This window comes from Pagrus major, chromosome 14, assembly GCF_040436345.1.
Source record: "Pagrus major chromosome 14, Pma_NU_1.0".
In the NCBI taxonomy this organism is placed as follows: Eukaryota; Metazoa; Chordata; class Actinopteri; order Spariformes; family Sparidae; genus Pagrus; species Pagrus major.
The window spans coordinates 7,432,399-7,460,298 of NC_133228.1; the positions used below are offsets into that span (position 1 = coordinate 7,432,399).

The 27,900-nt window shown below is 42.1% G+C and overlaps 1 protein-coding gene across 1 annotated transcript; it reads left to right on the forward strand.

The window, feature by feature from the left end:
* Window positions 1–2,807: 2,807 nt before the first annotated feature.
* Window positions 2,808–27,403, forward strand: slc38a4 (solute carrier family 38 member 4). Its single transcript, XM_073480488.1, has 16 exons — window positions 2,808–2,897; window positions 6,819–7,055; window positions 7,849–7,945; window positions 8,858–8,973; window positions 10,589–10,662; window positions 11,872–11,964; window positions 12,103–12,184; window positions 12,274–12,356; window positions 13,170–13,228; window positions 14,102–14,353; window positions 15,376–15,455; window positions 16,479–16,579; window positions 16,944–17,068; window positions 24,446–24,590; window positions 25,932–26,029; window positions 26,245–27,403. Exons 2-16 carry the CDS (start codon window positions 6,931–6,933, stop codon window positions 26,347–26,349), a joined length of 1,635 nt encoding a protein of 544 aa, XP_073336589.1. The 5' UTR covers window positions 2,808–2,897; window positions 6,819–6,930; the 3' UTR covers window positions 26,350–27,403.
* Window positions 27,404–27,900: the final 497 nt, after the last annotated feature.

Here is a 27,900-nt window from a genome sequence, read left to right on the forward strand (position 1 = left end):
TATTTGAGCAATCACTTTACCAACCCATGTGTCAAAACAGAACCTAAAATGAAGACACTGCACCACACGGACACATTCTGTGGAAAATTGAGCTAAGCATCAAGGGAACCAAAATGTCTTGGCAAGCAAGGTGGACAGTGTTAGTAAGATTTGCAAAAATATTTATTACAAGAAGGTTTGGTTCATGTACACTGGCACGGAACAGAAAACAAGGGACAGGAGGATCAACGCTTACTGGAAAGAGTCAGAACAGAACCGAAAGAGTGGGAGACCTGACAAACATCCATCCATGTTGGGTTAGCCTGTTTCAAACAGATCAAAAGTGGTTTTCACTCAGTGTCCTTTTCATACAACATACATGTCAGTCTGGAGGACGCAGTTGCATGAACTCAGACACTTGACAATGCAACATGATGCAACATGATTTCAAAGATAGAAAATGTGAGAATTCATTTAGGATTTCTTTTACACTATAAAGATATTAATGAGTTATTGTAGGGCAGTACAGTTTTACCGAAATGTGTCAAGTAATCTGCACTTAAGTGGGCAATCAAGTATTTTTGTATTGCAATGACATGAAGTTGTGGTATTTGCAAGAGACAGAATAAAAAAAACAAAAACATTGGTCAAAGAGGTTGAGATATCCTCATTTTCCCCAAAATCCTACTATTCCCATCATGCTCCATCACTTTTTAGACCTTCTCTGCTTGTTAAATGACTCTCTGCTGATGACATCATCAGGGTTGTTTTGTTGGACGTTGTTACTCTTCCTATACAGCGAGAGAAGACATTATGCAACAGTTTTCACAGTCTAAATAGTGCCTCTCATGACAAGCTGATCGTCATGTGTCACTGGTGGAATGTCCCTTTAAGTCTTGCTCTGCTGATAATAGAAACAGAAGTCCCCACACTGAATCAGTCTTTGAGATGTATAGAAATCATTAGCAATATTCCTGCTTCAACAACAACAGTACTGTTACAGAGACGTCAGTCAGAGATGTTTCTTTGCCTCGATTAGACGCTTTTAAGTCGTGATGTTTTCATGTACGTGATGTATTTGACCTCAATGACGGAGCTCAGTCACTTCTGTAGCTGGCTGCTCTCTGAAGTCTCTGACCTTGTGAACCAGATAGATGTTGATTGAATTAAAAGCGAGACTATGTAACTTTCAGAAGATGAAATAACACATTCCTCCTCTTACAAATGAAAAGCTGAATTTATAAGCAAGAAAAAACACCCGTACTGAGCCTAATTAACTGGGCTGTTGCTGCTACAGGCTTTAGCTTGTCTAGTGTAACCAGTAGTTTATGGTGGCTGTGTTAGCTAAAGTGAGCAACCTTTTTGAGAAACGTAGTTGAGTTCACTGACTTTATTACTCCTCTCTATTTGTATTACTGCTTTGGCATTAGCACATTATTGTCACTTGTAGATACAGTGGCTGCTGTTTAGCCACAGCTTTGTAACACCTCTATTACAGTAAACCAAACCAATAATTCTGAATTGATTTGAGGGTCTTTGGGTTGTGGACAAAACGAGATATTTAAGGACGTCCTGTAGGGCTTTTGGAAACACTGATGGACATTTTCATACACCAAACAACTAATCTGAGAACTAAGAAAATAATTAACAGATTAATCGACAGTGACAATAATTGTTAGTTGCGGCTGTAAATGAATGCCTGTTTGGTTCATTATTTCCACGTTACTGATCCGTGAAAAAGCTTTCATGCAAATAATCACTCCTTTTCCTGATGAGACCAAAGACAATTTTCCTGCTTCAGCTGGACAGTGAAGTTATTCTATTCTGTTCTGTTCTGTTCTGTTGTAGCCAAAGTTGAAGGATTGCTGCACTGTCAGCAGAGAAAAGACCAACTAGATAAAAATTAATCCATTTGTATCGAGCAGTTTAGACTTTATTCATGATGGAGTAGTGTAGAATCTCAGCTGCTCACTGTTCAAAAACCTTTCAGCAGCTGATTTTGAAGAAAAAAAGACAGCGTTGCCGTTTTCCTCACATGCCACGTGCGTGTTCCTCTGATTTGGACAAAGCTACAAAGTGGACGGAGATAAAGCCTCATCCCTGACATGAACATGACCTTGGGCACAGCGACATCTCCCACACTGTCCTCTGATTGGCCGTCCGGTGGCACAGCCTACCCCAAAACCTCTGACAGTTTGCAGCTCGTGGGCTTCTGCATGTGCCCGGCTGAACGTGCAAACAATCGTGCGTATCTTTGTAGGTACAAAAGAAGGAGTGTAGTGAAGCGTGTGTGTGTGTGTGTGTGTGTGTGTGTGTGTGTCAGTTCATCAGTCCACCTGTGGTCAACGTCCAGTTTGATCTGCATAATGCACTTGTATGAAACTGGATGGTCATGTGGCACATCATGTGATCACATCTTGAAGGGGCTTCTGGGTAATAAACAGCATTGGAGCTCACTGGTGTCTGTTAGTGTTCAGTCTAATCTATCTATCTATCTATCTATTTATCTATCTATCTATCTATCCTCTTTCAAAATCATTATATAATTTTCTAATGAAAGAGTTCATACTTTTTTCCTTCTTTTTTGTGAGTTTCCCAAAGTATTTGGCCTTCTCGCTCATTTTTGTCAAGGCAGACGTGTGTGTGTGTGCGTGTGTGTGTGTGTGTGTTTCCGTGTATCAGGGGACTAACAAGGGTGTGCTAAAAGGAGGAGCGGTCTGAGTTATCCCCCGACCGCTCTCATTGGTCGACAGAGGCCCTCCCTCCTCCCTTTTAAAAGCCTGCTTTCTCACCTGAGTTACAAAAGAGCCGCAGCTCCTCGCCCATTCACTGGTCTATCACCCGTCTCAGAACACACACTTAGTCTAAGAGAAAATAAAGGAACAATCCTGGAAGTCCTTCTCTAAGGAAGTCCTTAAGTGAGTATGCCTGCTTTGCATGAAGAATGAAAACAATGCATGAAAACAAGGCAGTTCAGACACTGAGTGGAGTCGAGGAAGAAATGGAAATTCTTCTCAGAACTTGTTTTTTGTTTTGTTTTGTTTTTAAGCAAAAGCCTTTTCTTGACTTCTCTGTTGTTGCTGCTGCAGGGTGAGTTTGAGGAACACACAGTTGCTCCTCTGTTGAGTCTTTCACTGTGAGTCAAGCAGACCAGAGTTTCTGCACTGCGCCTTGCTGGAAGGAATTTTGCTGGAAGTTAGTGGCTGATGCAAGAGTTTGTTTGGGTGGAGGATGCGTGAGGCAGTGCTTTCAGAGCGGAGACATGGATGAGTATTTCTGAGTTTCAAATAGTTTTAGTTGGAAGGATGTAAAAACATAGAGATTGAGAGCAAATCTTTTTTTTTTTTCCTGTCGTTGAAGCTTTTCTGTTTCAGTGCACTAAATTTTTGTTTTCACAATGAATGTTTGACCACATGGAAGCTGTAGGATATTCTGCAAATCAAGATTCATCTCAGCCTCTTGATCTCTAATTTAAGCATTTTTTGTCATCGTTTGGCTCTACACTTGTTGAACATCTTGACTCAGGATAAAGTTTAGTAGTCCTTGCTTGCTTTTCTTTCATGTTTTAGCTGCAGACAGCAGGAAGTGTGATAACTGATAAGTGTGATTTGCTTGCCTCTTCCTGTTTTCTAATTTCACAAGCGACCATGCCTGTATTTGCATGCTTGCTTCTGCTTTAAACTCCGCAGCAGGCTTTACCAACTCGTACGTATTTCTTCTCTGCTGATCATCCCTCAGATTAACCGAGGGTCAAATTGAATGAATTTCATTAAAAATGTAATCATTAAAAAGCTACCTGAAGCATGAAGCAGTGTGTTTTGGCCGGTGCTTAGTCTGGCTTCATTCACATTCAAATGAACAGCTGTAAACACATGTGTGGGGGGCATCCCAGGACACAGTGTTCAGGAATGTATTTGTCTGCATACAGTGTTCACTTTTTTTGTCTCTGTAATCTCATTTGTCACCTTTGTTTCTAGCTGTTTCGTTGGCATTTTGTGTTTTTGTGTGGTTTCTATCCAGAGTGCAAATAGCCCCAAAAGTCTTCTCCTTAGATCGAGTGGCCGTTTGCAAATGTTTTTCTTCTGGCTGGGAGGATTAAATGTAAGCAGGAAAACTACTTCCACCATTAAGTGGCCACTCAAGACGAATTTTCCAAACATTATGTTAATTGTAGGTGTGAACTGCAGCCAGTTTCAGCCGGTCTGATACCGAGCTTGCTGCATGGCACGCTGCCAAACGTGCGCCTCTATAATGTTATGGTTGTAACAACGGCAGCATTAAACCCGGCATCGCGTGAAGTTAACCAAGTCAGACAGGTTAATCCTGTTGGCGATGAAAAATGAACACCATTCTCCATCTTTCCCTCGCCACACAGCAGAGAGCGACACAGAGAGATTAGGTGTACTGGTGTGTGTGATGCGGTTGTTAACGGTAATATAGATGCTTAATCTCTGTTGGCTCAAAGGCATATGGTTTTAAAGAAGCCTACTTCCGAAGGGCAAGATCACAGGGGAAAAGACAACTGGCCTATCAATGTCTAAAAACCTTATTTCAAAGAAAGTTTTCCAGATCGGGTCAAGGTGGAGAGTTTTAACACCTCTGACTTTGTTTCTGCTGATAACCTTGTTGTAAAATGGAAAGCTTTCTGCGGCTGCATAGTGGCATGTTGACTGTAAACACTCTTGACACATTGTGATGCAAAAGATCCTGTTTCTGATGTCAGGAACAGTTGCTTAACAGACATCCATTGGTGAGTTTCATTTCTTTATGTTCATACAGGGAGGAGACTGTTAGATGCTTCCAGTTAAATAAATAACTTTCAGAGATAACGTGAATTAAACAGCTGCAAACTCTCACACACCTCTCTCTGCTTTTTATGGCCAGACAGTCACCTTCGTCAAGACCAATAAGCTTAAAGCTGCCATGAGGAACTTTCATTGTTGTTGATTCTGGCGCCCCCTGTGGACAAAAGTGAAACAAAGTAAACATTGTTTTAGTGCCGTACCGCCAGACTACAGAGCAGCTTCCTTTCTCAGGCTATCACTCTTTAATTCATCCTCAGCACTTCAAAAAAAGTAGTTTGAAATGTATGACTTGCCTTACCTTGACATTAAGATGAATAATAACTATTCGGATATAGCCAATCTTCTCATTGACGGTCATATTTACTTATGTAGGTCATTAATAGGCATTGGATTTCAAATGAGATGGTATCGTAACTAGTTAAAGAGTGAGAGTGAGGCTAGTGAGAGCTTTAGTATATATAGTGCCCCTTTGTCTTTTTTTTATTGAAGCCAAATTTGTTCTGATTCACAAATAATCTAATTCTAGTCCTAAAATGGCCAAAGATACTAATTTCCAACACGTTTCCTTACCTTAAAATTAATTATTGCTGTGTTAAAAAAACCATCCCATCTTGCCTCAGCTACTGTCATATTGTGTTAACATGCTTAACGCATCTTATTATGCCATCCCATGACTACTGTAAAGGAATAGTTGGACATTTTTGTTAGAGTTGGGGAGACGATCCATCCAATACCACGCACTTTAAATATGATGCTACAGCCAGCAGCCTCTTAGCTTAGCTTAGTATAACATAAAAACTGTAACCTAGTTACCATACCTCTGGATGGAGCAAGGGTAGCTATTCTCAGTCTTAATGCGAAACTAAGTTAACTGTTGCCGGCTTCAGCTTCATGTTGAATGGACAGATATGAGATTGGTATCTGTCTTTCAGTCTATATTGGCAATAAAGCAAATAAGCAGACATCCCAAAATGTGGAACTGTTCCTTTGACTTTGTACCAAAACATTAAAAAAAAGTGCTCTGGCCACATTTCTCAGGATTGAAACGCCACTAATTGCTGCTGTAAATTCTTTGAAAACAAAAGAGTGTTTTTCTCGTGTTTCCCTTGTTGTGTGTGATTCCACTGTTTCTGTGGTTGTGTAATTGTCGCCATGGTTTGTGTTTTCTCTGCGTTGTTTGTCAGTGACTAGCACTTTTTTTCCTTTCACCCTTATGAAAGAGCTCTTTGTGTGAGTGACATCCAGCACTAAATAATTTGGCTGTTAGTAGCATTTATAATCATACAGGTCTTTGATCTCGTCCTTTTATAATTTAATGATGAACGCCACAGATGGAAAATGTTGGCGTCCCCTGCAGTGCTGTTGGCTTTTTTCTTCTTTATTGGTGCTGGGCGATGAGTAAACCAGCTCGTACATGAACAAGGAGGCCTGTTGATGGCGGTGGTCAGGCGGCCTCATGAACCCGCTGCATCCTTGACCTGGTTTCAAGGTTTGTTGACTTAAACTCCAGCCTGCGATCTGTGGACGTCACCGTTGGCTTTTAATATGTTCCTTATGTTTGGAGAGGCATTGTGTTTCATTATATATACTGGATCTTGCTCACAGAATATATTTTTTTAAACCACAAGTCAAGCTGGAGTAAAATGGAAATAGTAGTTCAGCTAACAGGAGTTCAGTCTTGCTACTGTTGGTGAAGCTGTGAGGCACCGAGGTTGCATCATCTCACAGCTTTTCCCTTCAAGGTAACATAACAAACTGTCCAGCAGTTCCAGGAAGTAGGACGGATTGATTTGCTGGGTGGAGGGGCCCATTTACTCTGAAATGTTTTTCATCGAGGCCAAAGGGCTCCATTGAGGTCGATAAGGTCAGACAATATATGCGTCTGCAGGCCTTAAAAAGTGCATTCCTGTGGTTAACTTGAGAGTTAGTGAATCTTTACAACTTGGCGAAGCGACAGCCCTTGTTGATCTTAACATCTTCAAAGACGTCACTGAAACTTTCCTCTGATGTTTCCTTTCACGTCTTTTCTTATAGGTAAAAAAGTCTAGCCACGCTCGAGGAAGAAGCACATCTCCTCCTTGAGAACTCTGAGCCCCGAGGTCCTGAAAACCAAACGTCTCTGCCTTTCGTTCTTCTGTGCACCACCATGCCGGGAGTCATGGATCGTATGGAGCTGAGGAAAGTCTCCACAGAGGGTGACGATGACAGCACCAACAGCCTGGACGACCGCTTCACAGAGCCCATTGACTCTGAGAAGGCCACTATCGACAGGTTAGCAACCATGAGGTCAAGATGCCAGCAGAGGTTACGTTGTTGTTAGTGACTTTAACTATCCATGCCATCCCAACATTTTCGTTGCATTATTCAGTCTTAAACATCGTGTAAACTAGCGGCACTGTTTCGATGAATGACATAAGAGAAACACAGTTAATCCAGCTCAGTTTCTGCAGTCAAAGCCTGTCTAGGGGACAAATCTTATTACAGACCTGGGTTTTAGTTTAACCGGGTTACGGTGTTGCATGTACATGCATTCTCCAAATTCCTGCATCAAACAAACTTATCCAAGTAACCCGATGAATTATATTCATTAGATTCATTAGATTCATTGTGTGAATGGAACATAGTCCTTGTTGTTGTGTAAATGGTAACTTGAACTAGCGACAGACGAAAGCTTAGCAGGTTATGTTGCATTTACATGTTTTAGTTGGTCAGTGATAGGTTAAGGGTTGATTAAGACAAAGTCATTAATTAGGTCACCTCTCCAGTTGGAGACTTTTGGATAGAAGCTCATTAACTTATACATTATCAGGGCAGTGCGACTTAAGGGTGGCTGCTCAGAATCATGTTGATTGACAACGTTATGTTGACTGGTAAATTTAGCCCCGCAGCAAACCCAGTTGACCTCAGATAACCAGCGCCGACTGACCATACTGTTAGTGTCATGTAACCTGACATCTTCTTTTCCATGACTGCCATTATTCTTCCATTAAAAGGTGATAGAAAGCAAACTGTTGACTGTGTGTGCATGTGCTGATTTTGGATTTTCTTTCTTTTGTACCTGCAGTCAATTTCTGGATGACAATGATGACGCTGAAAGCCAGAAGTTCTTGTCAAATGGGATGATGAAGAAGAAGAAATATGAGGAATACCACGAAGAATACGTAAGAAATCTTACGAGTCACAGCGCTGTTGTCGTCCGTGTCTGTCAGTCAGAGGCGTGTTGTCATGTATTCAAAAAAACGGATGCAGTACAATTTGTACCACCCAGTTTATAAAAAACTGTTGGGACACTGTGTGAAACAGAACGGTTGTGGTTTAACACAGTGTACTTGCAGATTATTGCGTTCTGTTTTAATTTCTGATTAACTCATAGGTCCAACTTTTTTGGAATCGGGGGTTGTATCTATTAGGCAGCAGGAAATGGACCACAATGCAGTGCAGCCACAAGACTGTCCTGGTCGGCAGTATACTCATAATGAATTTTGATATGAGACTAGCTCAAATATCGATGTGTAAGCAAACACTACAGTAGTTTACTAACTGCAGTTACAAGGGGGTTTATTTGAAGTCCATACCTGCTGCATGAGGGTTATGATAAGATGTTATTATAGTATGTTAATAAATCAGAAGTATGTGCTGTGCAATCAATCTCAAACCACCACATATTGTTTTGCACTTTCCCAGTCGAGGGGGGAACCAGTCATATTCTGGGAAATGTTGGCAGTTACGAGTCGAGTTGGAAATGAAGGGAGAGAAGTCCAGTCAATAAAACCTAATAACTACTGGGAACGCTGTAAACAATTAGTATCTAACAGTGTCGGGGAAGGCGAGGGTGTGTTTGTCCTGGAATTACAGACCAGTGTGTGGTTTGCTGCACAATGCCAAATACTGCTCTTGTTGCAATGCAGGGTGAGCATTTAAAACAATTACATTACGGACACAAGTTTTAAATGTGCTGTCAACTATTTGAGACTGATTGTATTTCATAAGGCAGATTTGAAATGTTTTTCAGTGTTATTCATCTGTTTCCCTCATACAGAGCTCTCTTTATTCATTGTTTTCTCTTTGAGCAGCATCCCGGCCATACCTCCTTCGGAATGTCTGTCTTCAACCTGAGCAACGCCATCATGGGCAGCGGCATTCTGGGCCTGTCATACGCTATGGCGAACACTGGCATTGTTCTCTTTACGTAAGTACTCCTGCAGCAGAACAAAGAAACTGACAGCTTGCATGTGTGGGTGTGTTCGATGAAATGACTTGACAGGACAGGCAGGGAGTTACTACAGAAATTCCACAGAGTAGATGTTCATGTAATTTAATATTTCTTGAAAACTATCCATTTTCTGTGTATCGATTGTTTTGTTCTCGAGATTTGTGACACGTTGTTCATTACATTTCAAAACTGTTGGCACTGTGACCTCTCCTAAAATTCTGAATAAAAGCCGGTTGCAGTTGACTAGTTTCAGTTACACTGTCATCCTCACTCTTGGGTAAGGGTTAGCACTATGACACCACAATTTTAGTTTAAAGATTCTACAGCCATGCTAGCAGCTCTGTGAGGTTGTGCTCAGGCACAGTGGTGTGTCGAGCTAAATGCTAACATCAGCATGCTAACACGCTGACAATGACTCTGCTAATATGCTAGCATGTTAGCAGGTATAATTTACCATGTTCACAATCTTAGTTTAGAGTATTAGCATGCTAATATTTGATAAGTATTGCCCTAAACAAAAAGTACAGTAAAGGTTGTTAATGTTAAAATTTTTAGTTTTGCAGGAATCTGGTCATAAACCAAAGTACTAGATGCATTAAATTGTTCACCTGGTGTGCAGAGCAAATTTGATCAGTAGTTTTTCAGACATTTCACCCAAAACTACTAATGATAACCAGTGGTAGCAATAAGGAGAGTTCAGGGGATCAACATAGTCATCAGGATACATGTTCACGTGTTGCCTGGTCAGTCGGACTAAATGAGCTCTGATCATGATCACATTACTATTTGAAATACGGAGCAGCTCTACCACATGGAAATGTTTGAACTCCTGTACCCCATGTCCTTGGTTCCTCCGCCATCTCTCGCCCAGCTCAGTTCGTCCCGTGCATATGCATTATCAGCATTCTTGGAAGACTCACATGAGCATCTGACACCCCGCTGTCACCCTACCCCCCTCAATCCCACCCATGCAGGCTCCCCTCCATGCCCCTGCTGTGTGACCACCTCATGACCGTAACGATGTCAGAGTGTTAATGGAGTATGAAATATTGTATTCGCCACTGGAAAATGATTGCAGAAAGAGAATACTAAGGAATTTCTGTCAGTAAAGGTATCATAAAGATTTTTGGAAAGCATCACCAGCGCAAAAAAATCTCTATCCTGAAAACTCACACCGAGCAGGGTAGAATCATTGCAGGAAGCCGTAAAAATCCCAGTCCTTCCAGTGTCAGCCCGATGACACACCGCGCTATTTGAAGAATGCAACGGATGGATGCATTGACGTAGCGCTGACGTGACGCTGCACCGGTCATGTTAGCACCATATAAAAGTCATGTTGAAAACGCACCACCTCTCCTGAGACGAGCCCTTCAAACACACAATCAGCTCGTCTAAGCAGCTGCAGTATGTCACTAACACTTTGATGTTCGAAACAGAAATAGTGGCCGCCTGCCACATCTGAGCCAAGGTAGCCACATCAAAGTTAAATGTTTTGGAAAGTGCGAATGTTCACACAGAGCTATGACAATAACTGTGACATGTTTTAATTTTGCACGGGCGGCTGACCTCTGTTTTCCCTCTGTCTCTGCAGAATCCTCCTCGTCGCTGTGGCCATCCTCTCCTTATACTCTGTTCATCTGCTCCTTATGACCGCTAAAGAAGGAGGTTGGTATTGATGTTAACTTCAGGTTCACCAAACACAAATGACCTCTGAAGAATTTACACTTAAACGCAAGTTGAATCAAAGGGTTCACAAGCTGATCACATAGAAATACGACTGCAATGTTTATTTTTACTCCCTGTCTTGCTTCTTTTCTGCAAAATAATATTCATGTTAAACAGTTTGACCTCTTCAGGACTCTAAAAGTTACTCAAATGAAATAACCGAAACTGCTCAGGACTAGTAGAAACGCTACCTATGACAAGAAGTCACAAGGAGATATTATTAAAGATGCAGTATGTAAGAATTTTACTTAAAAACATTTAAAAAATGAACTAAACATGACATGACAAGAAATAACAGTGTTGACGTCATGTCAAAGATGTCTCTGAGCTAACAAGCTAACGGTAGCAACAGTCATGGGAATATAAAAAGAATGCAGTCAGCAGGAACTCTGGTTATATGCTGTCGCCATTCATTGGGAGTATGAATTCAAGTTGCCCAATTCTTACATAATGCACCTTAAAAGGGTTGTGTAATTAAAGGTACGCTTTGCAGGATTTGTCAGTTGCTCTTTGTAAACATGCCATTCAGATGTGCAGTGAGAGAAAGATAGTTGATTGTTAAATGTCATTACCAGGTTGTCAGAGACTGACGGTTTGGGTTGATGACTCACTAAGCCCAACTGGTCGCTCGCCAATCCAAAACATTGGTGTTTGACAGCCAGGGAACAAGACTCAACAGTTAACTTTCTTTCCTTGGAATCACTGATGGCCAGAAGCACCCTGTACACAGCAGGAACAATAAGAAAGAACAGGCAGGGCAGAGTCTCTGCAGATAGAGATGCCATAGTGTATCTTTAAAAGACTGCACTTCATTAATTTGTCGACATCTGCCGAGGTGTAATGTCTAATTTCATGTTCTGACCGCAAAATGTTCACACCCTCTGACCGCATTAGTTGAAAGGCAGGAAAACATCAAGAGAAGTAGCTGAAAAACTGGATTTTCCGCATTATATATGCACGGCCATAAACTCAGAAGTCTTTGAAAAGCTGTTTGTGCAACAGATGACGTTTACTTTGGGGAATTTCAAGGAAAAAAGAGCAGAAAATGTCACTTTATTTCAATACACAGAATGATGTATCTCAGTTACTGTTGTTGTTGATGCCTGGTTTGTTTTTCACGACTAATTCTCCGTCACCTTGTTCTGACAGGATCCCTCATTTATGAAAAGCTGGGAGAGAGAGCGTTTGGCTGGCCGGGGAAAATGGCAGCTTTCGGATCGATAATAATGCAGAATATCGGAGGTAGGCAGTCATTTAAAGCTTGGTTAGAAAATGATGATGGTTCATTGCACTTTAATACAATTGCTAAAACTATATGGTAGCTAAATTTAATGTCTCAGTGAATCTAAAGCCTTCACTGTCACGTCCTCTGTCCTGCAGCCATGTCCAGCTACCTCTTCATCGTGAAGTATGAGCTGCCCGAAGTGATCCGAGCCTTCTTGGCTTTAGAAGAGAACTCTGGGTGAGTGTGTGCGCTTTTGAAGATTAACATGTTTGTTTGTGTACCTCGTATAAAGTGTCGGCTCTGACCTCATTTTAACCTCTCTGCAGTGAGTGGTACCTGAACGGGAACTACCTGGTGGTGTTCGTGTCAATCGGAATCATCCTGCCTTTGTCTCTCCTTAAAAATCTGGGTAAGGACTCACTAGTGATCAGTAAAATGCCATTTTGCCATTAATTTTCATATTTTTCACCATGTCCTCTAAAAGCTGTAATTCAAAGACTTCTGAGATTGCTACTGACTTTTAAAAGGTGTGATCCATGTCACTTCCTGCAGTCCGGAGCCAGTTTTGTTTCAGCGTTTCACTTCCACGCTCTTGCAGCTGTCTGTGATCTGCCGAACCAGAAGTAATGCAATACTTGTCGAGCCCTTAGTCAGCTCTGGCAATTAGGAGTTACTGTAAAGTTACACTGCTATTAAGCCTGTAGTCAGCTCCGCCGCTCAGACGTAATTTATGAATGTGAGAGTCAGAGCCCCCTCAACTGGCTCCGCTCCAAAAAAGGCTGCACACTGCGCCTGATTATGTAATTAGGACAATTAGACGTACAGAGGCAGACAGGATCTATACTGTACCTCTAAGTTTCATTAAATAAATGACAACTTCAGTTATTATTTTGTTGTTCACAGGCATTACATTTGTATTCACAGGTATTAGATATGGTTGCTGTCCCATACAGACATTTATTCACCCTGCAGCTCCGATCTGAACGGCTGCTCGTATCAGATTTTCGTTCGTCTATTTCGGGATATAGGTCACAACAGTGTGGCCCACATCTGAGAATAGACACCAGAATGAATAGATGGCAATGTTTAAAAGACAGTACAGAGTGCAAAAGTGCAGAGTAAGAATAGCATATCGCATTACACTAAATCAGTGTCTGATACTGTTGTCATGGCCGAAGTTTGGGGTTTCTTTCTTCAATCTCTGATGTTTTCTCCTCTTCAGGCTACCTGGGCTACACCAGCGGTTTCTCCCTTTCTTGCATGGTCTTCTTCCTGGGTGTGGTAAGTTCAGCTTCCTTAAAACTCAAGCACAATGTGGGATTCAGGCATCTGAACAGTTATCCTCAAGGCATGCAGTCATTTGTCTACATCTGCTGATTAGATTTATTAAAGGTGTTATAATCAATATGTGAATTTTAAGAATGGATCGATTGATTTTGTGCACATTGAGGTTAAAGGGGTCCCTCATGTCTCAAGTCTGAGAAATATATTGCCAACTCAGCAGTTTCCATCAGCTTGTCAAAGCTTTTTAGCTCCTTAAGTCGTGTTTTGGTTTTACAGCCTGAAACTTAACCTCACATCAACTTCATGCTACCTGCCCAGCACCAGAGGGCAGACAGGCAGCATTAGCAGGATGTAAAGGTGCATTTAGCAGCTAAAAAGCCAGATGTTTTCCTCAGACGTTAGCATACAGAGCTGATGGCCAGAAACACGACTCCAAATGAATGCGAACGTTGCTTCATGTCCGCTTAATGCGTAAATAAGGAACTTTTGAGCAAACACGTTCATCATATCAACTTAAAAAAGAGAAAAACAGCATAGCAGTGAGGCTTAGCTAGTCAGACTGGTAACTTGCTAATTAGCTTACCAATTAGCATGACATTTGGCCCTGTCCTCGCTTGGCCTTAGAGTTGAGGACATGGTGACTACAGGGTGTGTTACACTGTCTGAGTGCCCTGTTTAGAAACCTGTCGCTGTAGTTTGCTTGTTATAGAACATAACATTGTGAAGGAAATGTAGGATTAGCACATGATTCGCAAAATAAATCCCCAAATAAACTTGAAGAACGGTCACAGTGCCAGCTCTTGTGGAAAGCCCAAATTGAATTAGTGAATTTTCTTTATCTTTAACATGACGTCATAATGTCTTCTCCAGGTGATCTACAAGAAGACCCAGCTGCCCTGCCCTCTTCCTTTCTTTTACCACCACTCGTCCAACCTCAGCATGAACGTCTCCGACATGTACCCGTCGCAAAACTTGACGGCACACATGGACTTCTCCCGTGCCGACGTTTCCCCGGCGAGCCTCGGCAGCCACGACGCTCATCACTCCACCGGCGTCCACGTCGAGCCTCACCCCGACGACGAGGAGATGTGCACGCCCAAATACTTTGTCTTCAACTCACAGGTACGATGGGGCTGGTAAGCTCCAGGTTAGCTTTGAGTGCAAACACTGGTCCAACTTGCAAAGCTGGAATTATGTGTAAAATTAACTTTTTTCTAGTCTCATTGGTAGAGATGTTTGTGGGTCATTTACTCAGTGGTTGGTTGAGTATACTATTTGAATCAGTGACTACACATTTATAAAAGACAAGTATTGCATTGCTTAGTACACTGTTAAATGAAGAGATACACAATATTCTACTACGTTCGCACAAAACGATATCAGACTGTTTGGTTTTCACATGGAAACGCATCTTACAACCTATAAATCCAACAGAAACTGAATGCCAAGTATTTGCTAAGACATGTTTGGTAAAGGTGGGTTTTAGGGCGTGTTTTTGCATTCCTGTTTGTGTGTGCGTAGGGATTTGTGCCTGGGCCAATGTGTTCATAAATCAAGCTAAGAATTCGACGCTACATTCACACTGCGACAAAGGGTTAGTTGCGCTAACTTGATTCACCAAGGTTGTAATTGTCTGAGCGTCGAAAGATGGAAGCAGTCATTTTACTGTCTACCTGCTTCTTTTGTGCTATTTTGGACTTTTAAACACTCGCCAGTTGCAGCTTGAGTGAGTCAGATGAGAAAGTTGGGGAGTGACACTTGCAGTGAAAGTTTGCCGAATCATTAAAGGCACTGAGACATCGAGCCAACCTTCAAGTCCTGACTGATCAAACGCTCGACATTAGCTTCGGTCCATGACTGAGCAGGTTGGTCGGTCAGAACGCCCGCCAGCAGTTCCACCTAAAGATGACAGTGCTGGATTCAGACCAAAAACTACAAACATGTCAACTCCAATGTCCTGACATGTTTATGGCATCTGTCAACTTGAAGTAGCAAGACCTTTAAATGCTGAGAACGTTTCTGACTGCCGTTACATAATAATGAGGCGTAGTAAAGGTCTAAATAAAATGCTGGCGCCATGGTTGACTGGTACTGCACAGAGCCAAATTCTTATGTCTTCGTTTTTTCTGTCCTTTCCTCCCCAGACGGCGTACACTGTGCCCATCCTGGCCTTCGCCTTTGTCTGCCATCCCGAGGTCCTGCCTATCTACAGCGAGCTGAAAGAGTAAGTTCACTTCCTTCCTCTTACATCAAGCAGTGAAGCACCATCACCACCTCCTAAAACAAACTGTAAAGGCCGGTTTGGAGCCATGCAGCCACTATGTAGGTTTGGAGAAAACTCAGAACTCAGAATTTTAATATTTATATATATTTTTTTATTTTAATATTAATGAGGTAATAATACAAACTCTGAAATATCTATTTTTTCCATAACTGAATAGACAAGCTGTACTCCACTTCAAGTAATGTGACAATAATAAGCACCAGTGTAGGACAATGCAGTACGTCTCTTGTGGCATTGGGCAGCGCAGGCTGTTGAACAATGAATACAATACAATTTTTTTTTGGCGACGTGCAGAAGTATTTTCTTCTGTTTTCCAATGAGCTGTGACAATGGTCAGTGACGTGGTTTCCCTGATAATGAGAAAAGTGCTCTTAAGACGTGACAAAGGGGGGAAAGAATTCGGAAATGTGTCACTCAGGTATGCAGTGAAAATGTGGCAACAGGATATCTGCGTCAGAAGAATTACACTTCAGAAACTCAAAATCTTACAAAGTATGTTTGTCTAAATTTGACGTAAATTTTAACAGTTTACTTTAAAAAAGTCAGGAAACCGATTACGTCAGAACTACCAAGTGGACTATTAAATGATAGTTGAACGAGCCTACTGAGTCTACTTTCATGATTTTTTTAAGTAAAGTCGCTTTGTCAGATTTTCCACTCAATACAAGACACAATTGCTCAGAAAGTAGCATTTCAGTTAAATAAATGGGACTTTTTTAAGACAATATTCACTTTTTTTCGATTTTTTTATGTATTCCAAGCAAGAACCACCTTGTATTCATTGTTTTATTCTTTATACTTATTTTTGAAGTTGCTTTCTTTAAAATCAGATGCATTAGTCCTACAAAAAAAGCTAATCCTGAACATCGGGATGTATCTCAACCTGTCTGTATTGTTCCTGCATGTACTGAATGTGTGGTGGAACTAATAAGGGAAATGTGCTCTTGTGTGTTGTTTCTACAGTCGCAGCAGGAAAAAGATGCAGAACGTCTCCAACCTGTCCATCTTAACCATGCTCATCATGTACATGCTGTCAGCGCTGTTTGGCTACCTCACCTTTTATGGTAAGAGTGACGACGCGCAAAAGCAGCGATGGTCACATCTGATCGTAGACCTTAAATAGCCTAGAATTGTGTGTGTTAAGTAACCGCCAACGGAGTCGGTCCCTTATCTAGACCATTATGATGACTTTAGCTGTGAGGGAACAGTGACAGAGCTTTGAACACTAACCAGCACTGATCGTCTGGTGATCTAAGAAGGATCTTGAAGATACACCGCTACAAATTTGACATTGACTCTAGTATACAGTATTCTAGTATCCTACTCTTCCTGTCTCTGCTGTGCCAAAATTAAGCTTTTCCGTAGCTCCTGATACATTTTTCTTACAGATCTTTAACATTATTTTCCTTTCTTTCTCCTCCAACACAGACAACGTGGAGGCCGAGCTGCTCCACACCTTCACTAAGGTTTATAAGTTCGACACCATGTTGCTGATGGTCCGTTTGGCTGTCCTCACTGCCGTCACTCTGACTGTCCCCATCGTGCTGTTCCCTGTAAGTACATCACACATGAAAAACAAAGTCCGTGTGTTGTCTCTTAAAAAGCCTAACATGTTTTTTTGGGGGTTAATGTCAAGGGGTTTTTACACCGCCGTCTTTTTCATGAGTCATCTCTTCCAGCGCCTTTAAATTAAACCTCATTTAAGCGCTGCTATAATCTGATTCACGTCAGAGCGCACAAACATGTTCTTGGGGCAAACACGCACCACCCCCTGAGCTTTCTGCCCAACAGCAGCCAGCTCCTTGTAAACCGGCTCATTCACTGCAACATTACTGCCACTTTGTGTCATTCTGCTTACAGACTGTGTTTTGTGTTTGCTGCAGTCAGTCCTTTTTTTTGTCGTTTTCTGGATGCAGCTGTTTTTTCCTGGCAGTTTGGTTTAAAAAGAACACACTGTTCTGCTTGTGTCTTCATCGCAAATCCCAACGCACACAGGCTGAGGTCGTAAACGGCCACACCTTTTAATTACGCCAACACACACACACACACATACTTACGCACGCTTTAGATATCAACAGTAACGCCCCTCTTGCTCATTTTATGTCCCTTTCTCCCTTTTCTCTCAAGATGGGGGTCAAAGGTTAGCCTGTGTGTGATGTCGCCTCGGTCACATTCATTCACACATACGTATACACACTCCTCTGCCTTCTCACCCCGTCCATATATGTTCATGGGCTAATTTTAGCTTGGCCCTTGTCTGACACTAGAAGAACAAAAATGGCTGCCAGCCAGAGGAGCTTTCATGCCCCGTTTTAGCTTTCTTGCACACACACTCACACACACACACATGCTCACACACAGACATGTGTTATTTCATGTAAAGACCAGCAGCTGATAATTTGTGAATAATTTCTGAAGTGGCTGCGGGTACAGCCGGCAGCCACAAGGGGGCAGCAGATTTGTTGATATTCGGTCACGGGAAAGTGCTGACAGAGAATGATGCAGCAGCGACTGCATGCCAAGGAAATACGCAGCTTGACACAGCGCGCGCGCACGCACACACACACACACACGCACTTATGCATAGTCACAGAATATAAATATACACACTTATCTGTACTCTTATATATCCACTGTCTCATACGTACACACACCTTCAGGCGTCAAATGTGATGTCACATTTTGTCTTTAGTCATTTAGCTGATGCTTGCATTCTCACACTGGATGTTCTCCCCCATATTGCTCTGATTAACACACACACACACACAAGCGCACCCCCCTCTCTCGGCATCCACTGCTGTTTTTTTTTTTCTGTGGAGGGGAATGTGAGAGAGGATCCCCCTCTCTCTGCAGTGGAAGTTTACAGCCTCAGAGCGGACAGTGGAAAAACCCTCACCCTGACCGCTACCATCAGGGAGACAGAGAGGCGGAGCCAGTGAGATGGGGGGTGGGCTGGCAGAGGAGGGGGACAGAAACACAAACCTTTATCAGGTTGTGTCGTGCACAATCCTCGAAATATGTTGTGTTAGACTTTACACTGCCTGTTTAAGGCGGAGATGTTGCACCGTTATTCCACTTTGCCAGTCTGTATAAAAGATATGAACAAGGAGTGGGGGGTGTTATTGTTCTGCTGAATCGACTGTGTAAAAGCAGTGAGATAGTCGGTAGGACACACATGTAATAAAGCATTTGAAGCCAGTGTAATGGCAAAGTCTTGGTTGCAGCAGTATTGCGTGATCTCTGCGTACAACGGGTTAACGATTGAAAATGCTTAGAAGTCTGCATCTGTGTCAGAGATGGTGAGAAGCTATCTGATGACTGGATGATGGTGGCCATGAGAAAACACCTGAATCCCATCTGGGATGTGTTGGGATATTGGAATTTAGCAAAATGTGAAAGAGAGTCAGATATCACTGATTTATGTCCCTGTAAACGTAGCCTAACTTCACTTTAAAGGGGCACGATATAGTTTTGAGGTAATGATATAAACTCAAACTATTTTTGTTTTTTTCCATGACTGAATAAACAAGCTGTTCTCAGAGGAAAATAAGGTCCCCAGAAAACCATATGAAGGGTCCAGCAAATACAAACGAAGCAAAACAGTATGAAATTGTGTTGTCCTTTAGGGTCAGTTTGTTTATTCAGTCGTGAAAATGAAGACAGTTTGTTTATTTAGTTTGTGTAGGAAATGAAGATCTGTCTCTTTTGATAAAAAATGTCTTCCCCAAAACTACATAGTGCACCTTTAAAGTTAGGGGGGATTTATTGGCAGATATAGGATTTTCTATCAGATGATACTTTCTCAGTAAATCAAAAAGACAAAGTCAATAGTCATTTTCTACTCACTCATAGATACCAGCCACCTAAATACACCTCAAAATGATAAAAAAAAAAAAAAAGTGAGAAAAATTCCTATATCCATTCCTTTATCCAGATCTGTACCAAAAATTAATTGGGTCTATTCTGGGCCAAGACCCATCTTCCATCCAAGTTTCGTGGAAATCTGCTCAGTAGTTTTTATGTAACCCTGCCGACAAACCAACAAACAAACAGACACAGGTGAAAACATAACCCATTAGACGGAGTAATAAGTCCTCTTGAGAGACATATTGTTACAGTAGTATGTCTCATCATCTCTTACACCATCATCCTCTCTACTGTATACAAGCTGTTGCTCAAGACGTGCTACCTTGTGTATTGTATCAATAGAAGAGTTTATGATTCATCCGTTCTCTGACAGTTGACCCGTTTGTTACTTCTTACAGAAAGAGCATGTTCTAATACTTTGAACAGCCACGCTCTCATTTTGGTGTAGAGCTTCAGACTGGATTAAGGAACGCACACATCGTCACTGTGGTTAACTGCAAATATGCAATTATGTTGTTTGCATGTTTCTGTTTTCTTCTGGCACGTGCTTGTTATTCACGTGCGAGGGCACTTGATATAAAACAGTCTTACTCGATTCCAATTCAATATTAATTCATAATAAATCTAATTGATGTGGGAAAGTGGAGGGTGTAAAAGTAACAAACGCAGAGAAAGTGAGAGTGAGGAGAACTGAGACAACAGAGGGGATAAAAGTTTGATAAGGACAGAGGAGCACAGGACTGAAATGGGATGCCGCGAGCAGCTGTGATGAAATGCAGCCCAGTGAAAAGAGCAAGGCAGTAACACAGCCAGGGTTAGGGGTTCAGATTCCACTGCAGTCTCGTGCAGGAGGAAATGTCAAGCAAATTCCTTTATTGAGGTTGTATAGAAAACTGGTTTTAGCCTGCGTGTACCTGCATGGATACCTAAGAGAAGACGTGAGTCACTGCCGGCGTTACACACCGGTGAATCAGTGAAGTCGGCACTAGTTGCTGTCAATGGCTGACTTAGCTAATGTGTGCATGAATTCCTGATTGGATATGTGCGTTTGTGCACAGCGAGGAATGTTTAATCAACTAATCACTGTTCCTGCAGCAAATTAAACGGTGTACTCTAACGTGGCCGACAGATTGACGGACATGGATGCATGTAAGGCATCAGATTAAAGCGAACTACTTAGTCACACCGCTCTGCCAAGTTTCCGTTTGACATTTGAGGATCTCGCCTTGAATCCCCCTGACCTTAATTTTGCAGGGAAATGGGGCCGACCTTCAGCGAGAGATTAACAATAGCTTTGTCTGCGACTGTCCTCGGCTCCGGCGGGGAAGTGCTACATGAGAGAATGTATGTGTGGGTGTGTGGGTTCAGAGACATGTGTTTAGGCATGCAAGTGTGTGTGTGTGTGGGTGTGCATTCACGTGAAGATGTGATAGATGTTAGCAGAGGCCAGATCACAAAGGGCTTTGCCAGGATCCAGTATATAATGAAAGGGCTTTATGTGGAGTCAAACATGCCCCAGTTCTCAGGCTCCAGCTGGAGGTCGAAACCATGGGAGAGGTCCGCAAACGAGCTGATTAACGGCACCACCGTCACCTTTATGTCTTCACATTATGCAGTCTTCATTCACACCTTTATTTATGTGGAACTGAGCCTGAGTGCTTGTCTCTAAAGTCCCATATGTCAAGAGATGGTTTCACCTTACTTAAAAAAGTTTTTAGTCCAGTTCTGTTACACATGTAGAATCACCTAAATGAGAAAAGTGACTAAAGTGAAGAATATTTGTAGGTTAGTTAATTAATCCTGCTAAACATTTTCTTCCTGGTAATTTCTCTAGAAAAACGTAGTTGACTACCTTTGTTCTTTTTTAGCCTACACAGAACAATAACACATTAACTATATCACCATTTCAAACAATTATATTTATCTAGTTAGCTCTTAGCTTGTAACAATTAGCTTGCATGCTATTAGCAGGAGGCTATTATTCAACCCACTGTATACTGTTTTTATGAGGTGTATTTGTTAGCCTAACCAATAGTCATTAGCTTAAACTTGTGACAGACATTTAGACAATAAAAACGTTGAGAAAAGTGACTAAACATGAGTAAAGGTGACTGAAGTGAAGAATACTTATAGGCTAGTTAATTATCGTCTGAATGGTCTTTGATTTTCTAAGCCTACACAGAACAATAACACTAATTATATCCCCTTTTCAATCAATAATATTTAGCTTAGATATTAGCATGTAACAATTAGCTTCCATGCTATCAGCAGTAGGCTTTTGTTGTGTGTTGTTGTGATATGTATTTGTTAGCTTAAATGATGTAGTTATCTCAAACCTTTGAATGACATTTGGACAATATAACATGTTTTTCTTGTCCAGTCCAAAATGTCTTAACTGTAGTTTTTCCTTCCAAGTAAACACTGAGGCTGATATCAATAAGTTAAATTGCATCATTTCCTGTGAAGCCCTCCTGTGTAGGAAGGCAGTTTGAATCATTCATGGGAATGGCAGACTCCGCCACTGTTAAATGCTCATTTATTTTGGTCACACTTCCTGTTAATGGTTAATATAACTTGACTCACATTTTACAGATCTACCACAATAAAACAAAATGGCGGCTAGCTTATAGCCAGTGGAAAAAAACAACTTTGGGTTGCCAGATTGTGTAAAATCCTGTTCATGCTGTCGGTTCTCCCTACTCATTTATATGGATGGGTCTAATTTTTAATATGATCAATTCTGAAGTTATACGTGTTCATAAAGTCATTAATTAAGGGTTGTGAGTCACTTCCTGACAAGTCTGCAGAAATAATTATTGGTGAGTCATTAATAACAACCTATTAAGTCTCCATTCATAAATGTTAATCAGTACTTTATTAAATCATTTTGGTCCTGACACACTGCAGCTCGTCTCCTCAAGGTCTGAGGTCAAACGGTCATTAGTGGTCCTAAAACAACACAGGTGTACATGTTGGTAGGATTAACACCAGCCCTAGATTTTTCACAATCTGGCAACCCAAAAGACATTTTATAGTAATCCTTTGAAACAGTGACACACTGTGTGTGGTTTAAACTCTGCAAAAGTGAGGTTTCTGGGCGAGAGCGGGTGTGAAATGGTGCAGAGTATCAGTGCTGCCACTGTAGAGCTCATGGCATCATGTTTTGTTCTGTCTTTCTCTTGAGTTTGTTTTCGGTTGCAGTGAAGTGCACCTCATGAAACGTATGGTTTCTTGCTCACAGTTTGTGGTCAGAAAGTGTCTCTCTGATATGGCTTTCCTGTTCATATTTTTAATGTTAAGGGGACTTTTACCCTGCCGCGTGAAGTTTCAGTTCACGTTCAGCATCAGTGCAAACTCAAACGCGTGGCTGTGAAAAGAAAAACAGTGGCCTGGTGTACAAATGACAGGTCAACACTCATATTTAACAGCTATCACACGGTGCCTGCTGCTGTCTCTCTCGCTATGAACACACTTTCATACTGTATGTGCACAAATCCTGACTTTAACTGAGACAACACAAGCCTTGTTTGCAGTAAATAAGCTGAGGTGCACATGGTTCATCTGCTTCCAGGATGGAAACATTCTGCTGAAGTAGCTTACGTAGCTGTGTTCCTGGTTTGTTGCTAACCGGCTGAACCCAGATGTGACCGGGCCAATCCGGCTGCCTACAACTAGTCCATCAACATACTCTGTGTGTGTGTGCAGGCCTCTGACAGGTAAAGACTAAGGAGTAAATAGTGTGCAAATATCACACGGTGAACTCCAAAGGCTTTACCCTAGGTAACAGGCGGGTGCTGAATACTTTGGAGCCCTGGAGAGAAATGCCGCGTCCGGGCTCTAGTTTTCCAAGCCGGCCTGATTATGCAATGGCCGACGGGAAGGCGAGACAGCGGTGGGGGTACGGTGTAGAACTTAACCGAGAGATGCGGTTAAATTTTTTGTCATTATCTCGAATAAGAAATTAGTTCGGTCTTCAGTGGTGACACTTTTTTGGCAGTGAGCAGTGAAGCCCAGGCGTCATCCTTCTGCCTACTGACCGTCATGATGGAGGTCACTTGGTTCGGTCTGACAGCGCAGAAAATCCAGTTAATGTGATTTTTTTTTTTTTTCCACTGTGCCATGCTAACTGGATATAAATCTTGTGCTTAAGTCAAACTTAAAAGGATCCGAAGAAGGCCTGTGGTGTTGTGCCAGCAGTAGCTCTTAAAAAAGAACAACTCTGCACTTGTTTCAGAAGTGACTTTCTCTGAAACTCCTCTTCCGTCTTATATTTTCTGTCAGCCACAGCTGTAATTAAAGTGTTGTCATGGCGACTGGTGGCCCTCATTTGCTTTTAATATCTGACTAGTAAGTAAGAGAGGAAGGAAGACAAGTTGGCAGGGGAGGAAAAAAAAAAGTCAACTGCAAGTGATAGCTTTGTGTTAAAACACACCTCCCCCCCTGCAGGCGAGCCCGCCCTGCTCTCACTACTGGCTGATGCAATCCCATGGTTCCATTGCGCTGCGGGAGATAATCCCCTGCCTTTTTGAATGGGCGCCGCTTAAGCGCCGCCCCTTGCAACCTTTCCCCGTGTGGCCTGCGAGCCGACGGTGCCTTGGGTTTCACCTGATCCGTGCGACCTTTCACCCACTGGAGGCTTGAATAAGGCTGCCTGTGGCTCAGCAGCACCAGGCTTCTTAGCTGGGATCTCCTGCTTCTTTTCTCCCTCTCTCTCGCTCACACACACACACACACACACACACACACACACACACACACAGTAGCCTTGTAGGACTTGACACACTTCAGTCTGTGGCCAAGTGTTGGAATCAGCCTCAGGGAAAGGCCAGTAGACGTGCAGACTGTAGTTGTTAATGATTTGGCTCTGTTTTGGAGACAGATTGTACACAGAAGAGTCACACCAGTGGCACATGTTTTGTTACAATCCAGTGTGTAGTAGGTCGAATGCAATATTGTTATATTCAAACAAAACTGTTCTCCGTCAGCTGATGGTGAACATATACATCTTTGTTATAATATGATTTGCACTGAATAAAAACGTGAATCCATTGCGTTCCCCCCAGATCCGCTCCTCCATCACCACGCTGCTGTTCAGCGGTCGAGAGTTCAGCTGGACTCGCCACATGCTGATCGCCGCCGCCATCCTGGCCTTCAACAACATGCTGGTCATCTTCGTACCTACCATCAGAGACATCTTCGGCTTCATCGGTGAGTCCAACCCCGAAAGCTTTGACACACGGGGAATAGTTTGTATAAAAAGTAAAATTTGTATTGAAATGAATGTAATGTAAGGATCAGATGTCAAGACAGTAAAAGCGTGGAACGTAAAGAGTCCACCGCATGGAAAAATTGTTAACAGCTAAAGTTCAGGGGTCATTTTATTAAGTAAAGACGTTGGAAGTACAGCAGCTTAACGTGTCGGGTCGAGTCAGCTGTGCGGTCGCGTGAGCAGTCTGTGATCACTAGTTCCAAACGCTCACGTTCACTCCGCCAGCACACACATGTAGACGTCTCTGCTGGATATTTAGCCGCTGCCCTTTTTGCACAAACCACATCTCAAAGGTTAAAATACTCTTAGAAAGTCAAAAAGGGAAATGGGTAATGGTTTACCATGTAAATTAGAGGCGTCCTACTTCCCTACCAAGTAAGTGAGCAAGTCAAACAATGGCCCAATTTATGAAGTTAGAGTGGGAAATTAGTTGGAAGAGGACAGAACATTCTCAGAGTGGTTCAGGTTTTGGTTCTACTTTCATCAAATTTCCCAAACCCAGGAAATGACTCTTATCCAGGCCAATATTTAGGAGATCTCAAGAGGACTTTTAAACTGTGAGGAGTTGCCAAGAGAGAGGAAGATGTCGTAACGGCAAAGACATGTGAATCAATCTGTGGGAGGAGAGAAGATCACTGGTGAAAATGAGGTCTAAACTATTTTGGCAAAAAAAATAGAACGAATTTTGTGCTTGAAATTTGTAAAAGTGGAGCTCTTTGCAATCACAACAGGAAAAATGCAGCACAGATCTTTCCCAGATTCATTCGTTATCACATGCTACAACTGTGCATTGTGAGCATTAATTTATCTATTCGTAGGTGCTGAAGGCCGGGCTTTAATATTTGGGTTCATTGCAGGCTGTGAAATGCAACACAATATATGTAGGATGCAACACTGTTGGTATTTTAACAGGATGTGATGTCACACGGCTGAGCGAAGTTTCAGGTCAAGTTTTAAGTGTCGACTTTGACGGGCTGCAGCTTAAAAATATTTTCATCGTCAGTTAATCTGAGGATTATTTTTAAAGACATTTAATTAATTGGTAAGAATATAAAAAGTCAGAAATTGTGAAAAAGGCTCATCACACTGTCCCAGAGACCAAAAGAGACCAAAACCCTCACATTTAAGAAGCTGGAAGCAGTGAATGTTTGACATTTTAGCTTGAAAAGTTAGCAGAGTTAGAAAAGTTCCTTTTGATCAGCTAATCAAATATTGAATTAATCGTTGCAGCTCTGATGTCTGATGAACTGACTCTGTGTTCTTCCTGGTTCTGATCACAGGTTCATCTGCAGCCACCATGCTCATCTTCATCCTACCTGCTGCCTTTTACATCCGCCTGGTAAAATCAGTGCCGTTCCGCTCCCCGCAGAAGATCGGGGTGAGTGTGCAGAACCACGCACACACAGACACACACTCTTATCAACACCTTTCTCACTGTATCATTTTTCTCACTCTGTCCCCCCGGGGAGGGGAGAGGAGGGGAATAACACTTTCCAAACGTGACTCGTGAGAACTTACATCGCCCCCCCCCCCTGCTGTGTGTCATCACACGTCCGACTACATTTAATCCCTCCTCTGTCTCTTTCTCTTCAGGCGGCCATCTTCCTAGTCGTGGGATTCGTCTTCATGTTTAGCAGCTTGTCACTCATCGTCCTCGACTGGGTCAACAACCCCTCAGGCTCCGGCTCTGGTCACTAAGACCCCCACTTCTCTCCTCGCATTAAAGAGTGCAGCAAACCCCCTCCACATCCACCGCACCGCTTCTCTTCTGGTTTTCCATCATCTGGTCCAACGACGAGGGATCAACGCTCACCAGCAGCAGTCCCCTTCCCTTCATCAGATTTTAAACGTTGCTCATAAAACCACAACTTATAGACATAAAGTGCTGCACCAGGTTAAGATATCTTCATTTTTTTCCTCCCAGAGAGAATCACTGGAGGGAGAGTTTTTGCTCCGTTTCATTTTTTTGTCTTATTTTTGTTGCTGTAAATGTATGGATGTGACACAACACAAACGACGCAATCAAAACCTGGAGAGGGGGGAAGCAGACTCTTGTTTAACGTGCCACCAAGACAGCCTGAAAGCATCATCTTCGTCATCATTGTCATCGTCATTGTTCTTTCCAGCTGTAAAGAGACAGAACAAACACACGTCGTGCAGCCGTCACATGGAGCAGATCTGTGGACTGTGATTTGCAGGGCTGGAAAGACGATACGAGTCCCTCAGTCCTCTGCACTTGAAGAAGACATTTGGAGGTCGAGTGTGTCGTCCTCCGTGAACCAAGGAGCCCTTCTAGCATCTAGCGTTTCACTCTGTGTGCAGAGCTAACACACACACACACACACAACCCCTGTACATGTGCATTCAAGCAACTGGAAAATTCTCAAAATGAATCAAGCAGTCGGTCCATCTTAAAACAACTTCAATCATGTAGAACTTTTATTCATAAGTTTGTTTTATTTTGCTGCTCTGCTACATATTAACAATCAGAAGCGTTGCCAAAGTCTACATGCACATACAGATTTAGTCGTTCTGGTTCATGCTGGGGCTTCCTCGACGGCTGTTGTTATCCCGGCTGTGCACACGAAGCAAGGGGATGCTTTCAGTGTTACTGTCACAGAGGGATCTGAACACGCCAGGTATCAATGTACATAATTTAGTGTGTCTACTGAAAAAAATGCATGATGTACATAATCTTACTTGGCCTCGTACGGCTCTCCAAGTTGTACGAAGTTAAAGGTCATTTCAAACACTCATATCTACACCTGCTGGAATAATTTATTAGGCATTACAGGGCTGGACTGAAAGGTATATAAAACCATAGGTTGTTTTTTTATAAATAATTGGCAAAAGTATGGATGAAAACAATTCGAAAAGTACAATTGGTCAATTAAAAAATAAATTAAATTCAACCAATAGAATCAAACGTGAAAAAGCTGATTTAAAATCCGTACACAAGGTGCCAAGACCGCACTGAAATATGTTAAACTCGTGCCATAAAACCCTCATTCTCATGTTATTCAGCTTAAAAAATAGTTTGATATTTTGGGGAATGTGCTCTCTTCCCGGGAGCTTGATGAAAAGATTGATACATCATGTTTTGATGCGACATATTAAGCTAACGTTACAGCCAGCAGGCCAAAAGGCGGGAAGCAGAGGAAAAGAGCTAGCTAACTCACTGAAAACCACAATTGTTTGTTTACAGTGTCAATGTTTTCTTTTAGTTTTCAAATTCAGCTAATGAAATAT